We start from the raw sequence: 6,877 nt of genomic DNA on the forward strand, positions 1-6,877 counted from the left end.
CAGTTTTTTAAGAACATATCCTGCAAGTTATTTTCATCCTGCCTTAAAATTTACAGTAGGTCCTTTGTGTGTCTTCTCACAGATACACCAGAGTGTCATGTCTGGCACTGACTCATGGAAGTTACTGATTGAAGGAACAAAAAGTAAACAGAGAAGGAGAGAAAGAGAGAGAGAAAGAGAGCAAGCGAAAGGGAGGAGGGCAGAAAGATGAGGCTTGTGGATAAAAGCTGTGCAGCACTATGAACTCCTTAATCACCCATGTTTGACACCCACAGATTGAGTCTGTCAGCTCAGCCAGCAGCTTGGAGCAGCTGTATCGACTCAGGGTGTTACATATTAACCACACACACACACACACACACACACACACACACACAAACAGTAGATAATTGGATATGGACACAGGTTTGTAGCAGTGATGCAAGAAGAGTTATGTGTGGAAATGTTGCATGATATGGAAAATTTCACAGTTGTCAACCGTCATACTGCACCTGGATCGCACTTATTGCACAATTTAAAGGGCGGGTTCATCCAAATAACAAAAACACATTTTCTCACACACATAGATACTTTTGGGTTCTTGTGACCAGGGTTTGACATCTGTCTCTCAGATTTCTGACTCTTACCCGGAACAATAGAGATGAATGGGATTTTGTTTTCTGGTGCTCAATGCACTGAAATGTTTTAGCAGCAATGTGTCTTTGCAGAAAAATAGTGTCTCAATTATCTACAGACCACAGTGTCAACATTCTTTGCAGCAAGAACAAAAAATCCATATGAAAACTGCAGTGTCTCCAGTGGATTATCTAGAGGACAAGGGACACAAATTTCTGGAAAGAGTTCTTTAAATTTTAAATATAATTGTTCAATATTTTGACATTGATCCTTCACTTAAGTAAAACTAATAGTTTAGAAACAGATAATAAAAACTAAGAGATGTTCTGAATCTCAATATGAAGACCTTGTCGTAATAATTATTATTATTTCTGTATGATTGTGTTCATATATCTGTTTAATTGTGTTAAACTATGAATTAAACTATGTGTTTCTCATGTACGGATTCACTGATCTTGTTTGGATGGTTCAACATGCTATAGATGTAATTCCCCGATAAGCTCAATGATGAATTAGGTACGTCCTTTTTGTTGAATTATATGTCTCTGATAAAAACAAAAGCAAAAAAATAAAAAATAAATAAAAATAATTAATTTAAATAGATAAAAGTGGAAATATTACCATATAAAAATATTGCATTCAAAACAGTGTTTGGATAAAAGCACAAAATTATTATTCAAAAGTAAAAATGCATGCCAAGTGTAACGAACCCTTTCAATGTGATAATATAATGTATCTTTTGTATTATATTATTAAATGTATTGCTATTGATGCATTAGTGTGTTAGCTGTATTTCAGTGTTGTGTCAGTCTGAGATGGAGTTGTGTTTTTTTTGGTGGTGTAATCTGTAACATTCATTGTATTTTATAATTCATGATAGGTTTTGTATGCTAAATTTTAATTTGAAAAGAAACTTGTAAATTTACACTTTGTACAACACCTTTGATCACTAATTAAAAAAAAAAAACATAAATATAATTTAGAAAAAAATTTGCCTAAGAATTAATGTGGAGCAGAAGTGCAAAGTAGCATAAAATGGAAACGACAAAGATTTAAAAATTCTGCTAAAATACTGTGTTTCAGTAAATGTAATTGGTTATTTCCGTCATTGTACTGTGAGCACATATTAAATTCCTTCCATTTCCATTGTAATGGGGTGAAGTCTTTCAAAAAAAAAAAGGGGGAAGGTGAAAAACGAATCCTTTATTCTCCCTATCTCCCTTCAAGGCTTTCACCATCCCACATACTCTCCTAGTTCTTGGAGAAAAAAAGGCCTTCAGTGGTCATGACAATAATATTTGTGACTGTGGTGCAAGTGTGCAAGGGTGTGACAGTGTGTGTTCACATGATCTGTGTGTGTTTGGGATAGGCCCGAGGGTTTGACAAAAGGCACACGGAAATCCCACCTCAGGCCAAACAGAGTGCATGCTGTATCTCTGTGCGTGATAGAGTCTGCGTGGTTATCAGAGACGGGGGAGGCATGGTCATATATGTGGATATTGGGCCAGCTGTATTGATCCCGGCCCTGACAGCAGGGAGCGGGGGAGGTGAGGGGGACCGGATGAGAAGAGGAGGAGGCTGATAACGGTGTCAACTCACCCAGTTGTGCTCACCTGACGCATGGGAGGGCACTGAGTTAACGCCCAACAGGCTCTCAATAGGCCTTATTCACAAAAGTCAGTCAAAGGTTTCACATGAGAGCATTGCATGGGCACAGAGGGTCATCTCTCATGTTTAGCCAAGCAGATAGTGTTGCTGGATTGTTAGTGACTCCGAGTTTGGTTTTTTTTAAGCCTTGAAATTTCTGTCCTTCTTATTTAAAGAGTGACTATGTAATCTATGTTATCTTTCAAAGGAAAAGTTGAATTCGTAAACAAACGCACCCTTGCTCAGTTTAATACTCCCAGGGGTGTTGCTGCTATAGACTTACTATAGTATAAGATGAAACTTATACTATACTATATAAAGCTTATGGTGACTAGTAGTGACCAGTTATATTCTACTATATACAGAGATCCTAGAGCTATATGCCAGACACTGCTAATTCAATTTGTTTGTTTTGTTGACTTTATCACTAGTTGTGCTACTATTACACAGCGTTTTAGCATTTACCTTAAAAATTTTACATAGTCTCACTTTAAGCAGTTTGTCATAAGATTTAATATTTGAATTTCTGCTTCAATAAATGATTCTTTTAGCTTTTACACTGACATAAAGCAAAACTATACACTACTTTCTGCCCCTGAAAGCAAAAATAGATTTGCATTTTCCTCTTACAATTTAAATTGAGTTGACAACCAAAAATTACCTTATTAGCCGGAGTTTTGCCGCTCCAGACTCACTTGGTTTGGAATGACCAGTAGGTTGTTGCGGCTAATGTTAGCTCACTTTAGAGGGATATTGCTTTGCGAATGAGTCAGTTGCTGAGTCAGTTTGCTCATGGCTCTTCTCTACTTGTGTTACTGCTACACTACCTTTGAGCATTTGCTATTATCCCATAATTGTTAGTTGTGGCCAAAGTGGCTTCTGTTCAGATAAAGGTAGTCTAGCTTTAAAGTGTAAAATGTAACCTTTGCTAAACACTTGTTGTGGCTACAGGTGTCACTAATGCTACATTTAGCTAACAGGCTAAACCAATGTAACAGTAGCACAAGTGGAGAATCCTAAACTCAGTGACGTTACCCTAATGTGCATTATAGCAACATTTAACTAGAGTTTACTAAGCTACTGGTCATATCCTGACTAAATAAGGCTGAAGTGGTAAACTACTTTTTTGTACTGAACAGTAAAATTATCTATTTTATTTCTTATGAATTCAACTTTCCACTTGTAAGAGTAAGAGTGTGCCATTTCTCCTTTAAAAACTACATAGTCTTGTGTTAAAGGCTGTGAGACGTTGATTTAGTTTCAGGTTTGTGGGTTACAAAGGACCTCACTGAAGACTCATTTCTGACAATAATAAATCACACTTATCAGAAAGCAATATTGGAGGGTTGATAAGATTAAGATTAGAGCAGTAAATTCTGTGTATGTGTGTGTGTGTGTGTGTGTGGTGCGTAAGCAAGGAGAGAGGCGACTGTCTGTCTCCATTAACACACACACACACACACACACACACACACACACACAGCAGATCAACAGATAGGGACACATACTGCAAGGAGCCTGTATGACATTTTTAAAGCCTGAATCAATCAACATGAGGAAAAGAGTCACGGACGTTTAGAATGTCTGAGTATCAATGGGATCACTATTAAACTCAGGGGCTTAAATCCTTTTCCAGCATCTGTTCAATCACCTGTACTACAATCTCACACAGCTGAGTGTATGTGACTGCTGAATTGTTGTCAATTAAGCAGCTGATTTTCTAGGGGGTTGAAATGGTAAAAAAAAAAAGTACTTTTCAGTTTGTTGTAGTGAAAATGTTTTGTATCTTTTGGTTTCAGTGAGGTAGGACACCCCCCTTTCTTCCTCTAATTGGTACCTTCCAATAAGGTAAATTAGGCACAGGTGGCAAGCTTGGTTGTAGGTCAGTAAGTGTCCTGCCCCTTTAATACTAGTTTTGTCTGTGACCACAACACCATATTTAACATCTCCTATTAAAGATGGGGGAGAGGTTGCAAAGTCAAAAAAGCTATGTTTGCTCATTTTTTGATTGTAGAGCTAAATTCAGCAAGTCATGGAAGCTAGAGGCTCATCTTTGCAAACACACAGGATTGGTAAGTGTATACAGTGGAATACATGCAAATATGTTCGGCATGAAAAAGATCAGGACCAAGTAGCATATTATAACAGTTGATGTTATGTTTGCTTGACTATGACTACGACCTGGAAATGTTGAGTTTATGTCAAATGTTTCTCTGACATCAGAAACCATTCTCCTGTGAGAACTGTGACAAGAGCTTTTGCACTCGCTATCAACTCACCAGGCATGAGCTCAGTCACAGCGGGGAAAAACCACACAAGTGAGTTGCTATTTCCCTATTTGAAATGACTTGGAGAAAAGTAAAATGTAATCTTGGGGTTTTTCCAAGATACTTTTTTTTTTTTTTTTTTTTTTTTTTTTTTTTCTTTTAAATCATTCTGAAGTGTTAACCCACTGTGGTCTCTAGATGTTTGGCTGATGGCTGCTCTGAGGCGTTTGTCACAAATGCCAGCATGAGGAACCACATGGCTCGAGTTCACCAGCACCAGGAGAAGCGATATCAAGTACAATAATCTTGGGAAAAATCCTCTTGTTTTCCTCTGTTTCGTTATGAGTATGTTGGGGATTTTCCTGCGTTGCTTTTTGCTCTTGTTGCCCTTTAGTGTAACCACCAGGGCTGTGGAAAGGATTTCAACAAGAGGAACCAACTTCAAGCACACAAGTGTGAGCACCAACAGCTTCTGCCTTTTCAGTGAGTCGCTACAACTCTTGTGCAAGAATAAACTTTTATCTGTCTTTGGCCGGCCACAATCTAAACTTTTTCTGTATCTTTTGGGATAGTTGTTCTTTCAGTGGCTGTACAAAAGAATTTCCCTCTCATGGAAAACTGAAACATCACGAGAAAGTGCACAAAGGTTGGTTGGTAACCAGAATGCTGTTTAACCCTCTCATTAAATGATTGTGTTTAACTCATAATCCCTTTCTCTGTCTCTCTGCTGCAGGTTACCCTTGTGAGGCTGAAGCATGTCCTTTCAAGGGAAAGACATGGACAGAATATCTGAAGCACAGAAAAGAACATAAAGGTATGAATGTAATACTGGGAGGTGTTAACATCTGTTTTGTTGCATTGCTCACCTTGTCGCTCATGAGCTGCTGGTGTCACAAATGATATAACATATTTTAATGACTCTCAGTCAAGGTGCTGTGTGGAGAGTGCAAAAAGCAGTTTAACAACACCTGGTTCTTGCACCAGCATAAGCTGCATGTCCACTCTGGGGAGAAGAGGATGCTGTCGTGCCCCAAAAAAGGTTGTGGCAAAAAATTCACTCATCGCTTTAACTTGGAGAGTCATGTACTGGGAGACCATGAGGGCAAGAAGCCTTTTAGCTGTGCCTATGCTGGCTGTGGGAAGAGCTTTGCCATGAAGGTAAACCTGCATGTCAATTTAATGAACCTTTTTTTTTTTTTTTTTTTTTTTTTTTTTAAATGGTAAATTCACTCAAATCAAATTAGTTGTATCCGGACATTTACAGTTTGGGTTTTACTTGTTAGAGTTTTTACATATGCATATTGACACTGCTGCATCCCCAATGCAAGAAGAGATGATTGAAATTTTATTTGCTGTGCTCAGAGCAATGGGAAAACTACATAGCAGAGCAGCGTAGCAGCACATCCCAGGTACAACAGATAATCTAGACCTAGTTGTATGGATGTTTTTCTCTGGCACTATTTTCTATAGAGGAATCTGTACAGAATGGGGTCCAGATTACTTTGAGTAATTGACATATTCAAGTATATTTCTGACCAGCAAAAATCCAAGTAACTCCAAGCTCCTGTAACTTTCATTTTACTTTGTTGAAGGCGAGTTTCAGTGGCAGATATTTTTTTTTTTTTTTTTTATTTAAAAAAAAAAAAAGAAAGTATATTAGGAACTCAAACAAATACACAGTTAGATACCACTAGAAGTGAGATGTTTTGGATTATTTATTTTTTTATTAAATTACTTATGTAGTGTAGTCTCTAACTGCTCTCATTGTTGAATAGGAAAGCCTGTGGCGACACGGAGTGGTGCATGATCCAGCAAAGAAAAAGCTGAAGGTAACCTGTCCTTGTCAACCTTTTTTTTTTTTTTTTTTTTTTTTTTTTTTTTTTTTTTTTTGGTGCTTTTATAGATGGATAGCTTTTCTCCCTTCCATCTTGTCCTTGTATTATGTGTTATGTATTTATTTTTTTTCCCCCTTCCAGAAACTGCATCCTAAAAAGAATCTGCCTGGGAGTACGGCACAGCAGGTCAGACTGGCAGCTGCAGCCAGTCAAGCAGATGCCAACAAGCTTGCTGCAAAGCTGCGCAATACAACTTTATAGATGATACCAAATCTCGAGGCTGCATTATTTAAATATCTGCTTGGATGTTTTCATTTATAGTGAAAATCCCATTTTTGTTTATTTTTCTTTATGCCAATGTGAAATAAAGCCTCATTAATACAGCACTATACTAACGCTCTTTCTATGTGTAAGTCTTAGTGTACAGTTACTAATAAACTGCCTCTTGCTCATATAAACCACACCAAACTGCCCTCTAACAGTCACTTTGCACTAGTGCACAAAAGAATGCTG

General features: G+C 37.6%; 1 protein-coding gene across 1 annotated transcript; it reads left to right on the forward strand.

The window, feature by feature from the left end:
- The first annotated feature begins 4,155 nt into the window (after window positions 1-4,155).
- On the forward strand, window positions 4,156-6,832 carry gtf3ab (general transcription factor IIIA, b). Its single transcript, XM_023417019.2, has 9 exons — window positions 4,156-4,334; window positions 4,486-4,580; window positions 4,728-4,824; window positions 4,924-5,012; window positions 5,102-5,175; window positions 5,263-5,343; window positions 5,455-5,687; window positions 6,305-6,358; window positions 6,506-6,832. Exons 1-9 carry the CDS (start codon window positions 4,221-4,223, stop codon window positions 6,623-6,625), a joined length of 957 nt encoding a protein of 318 aa, XP_023272787.1. The 5' UTR covers window positions 4,156-4,220; the 3' UTR covers window positions 6,626-6,832.
- The last annotated feature ends 45 nt before the right edge of the window (window positions 6,833-6,877 follow it).

The sequence above is a fragment of the Seriola lalandi genome, unplaced genomic scaffold (assembly GCF_002814215.2).
Source record: "Seriola lalandi dorsalis isolate HSWRI2012SDOR001 ecotype SW California unplaced genomic scaffold, Sedor1 jcf7180002054570, whole genome shotgun sequence".
Lineage (NCBI taxonomy): Eukaryota > Metazoa > Chordata > Actinopteri > Carangiformes > Carangidae > Seriola > Seriola lalandi.

Excerpts from the sequence above, each read along its gene's own strand:
- gtf3ab (XM_023417019.2), top strand. The coding sequence starts at position 4,221 with ATGGGGGAGAGGTTGCAAAGTCAAAAAAGCTATGTTTGCTCATTTTTT. Across the intron at positions 5,344-5,454 it reads GCACAGAAAAGAACATAAAG|TCAAGGTGCTGTGTGGAGAG; the intron begins GTATGAATGTAA and ends AATGACTCTCAG. Across the intron at positions 5,688-6,304 it reads GGAAGAGCTTTGCCATGAAG|GAAAGCCTGTGGCGACACGG; the intron begins GTAAACCTGCAT and ends ATTGTTGAATAG.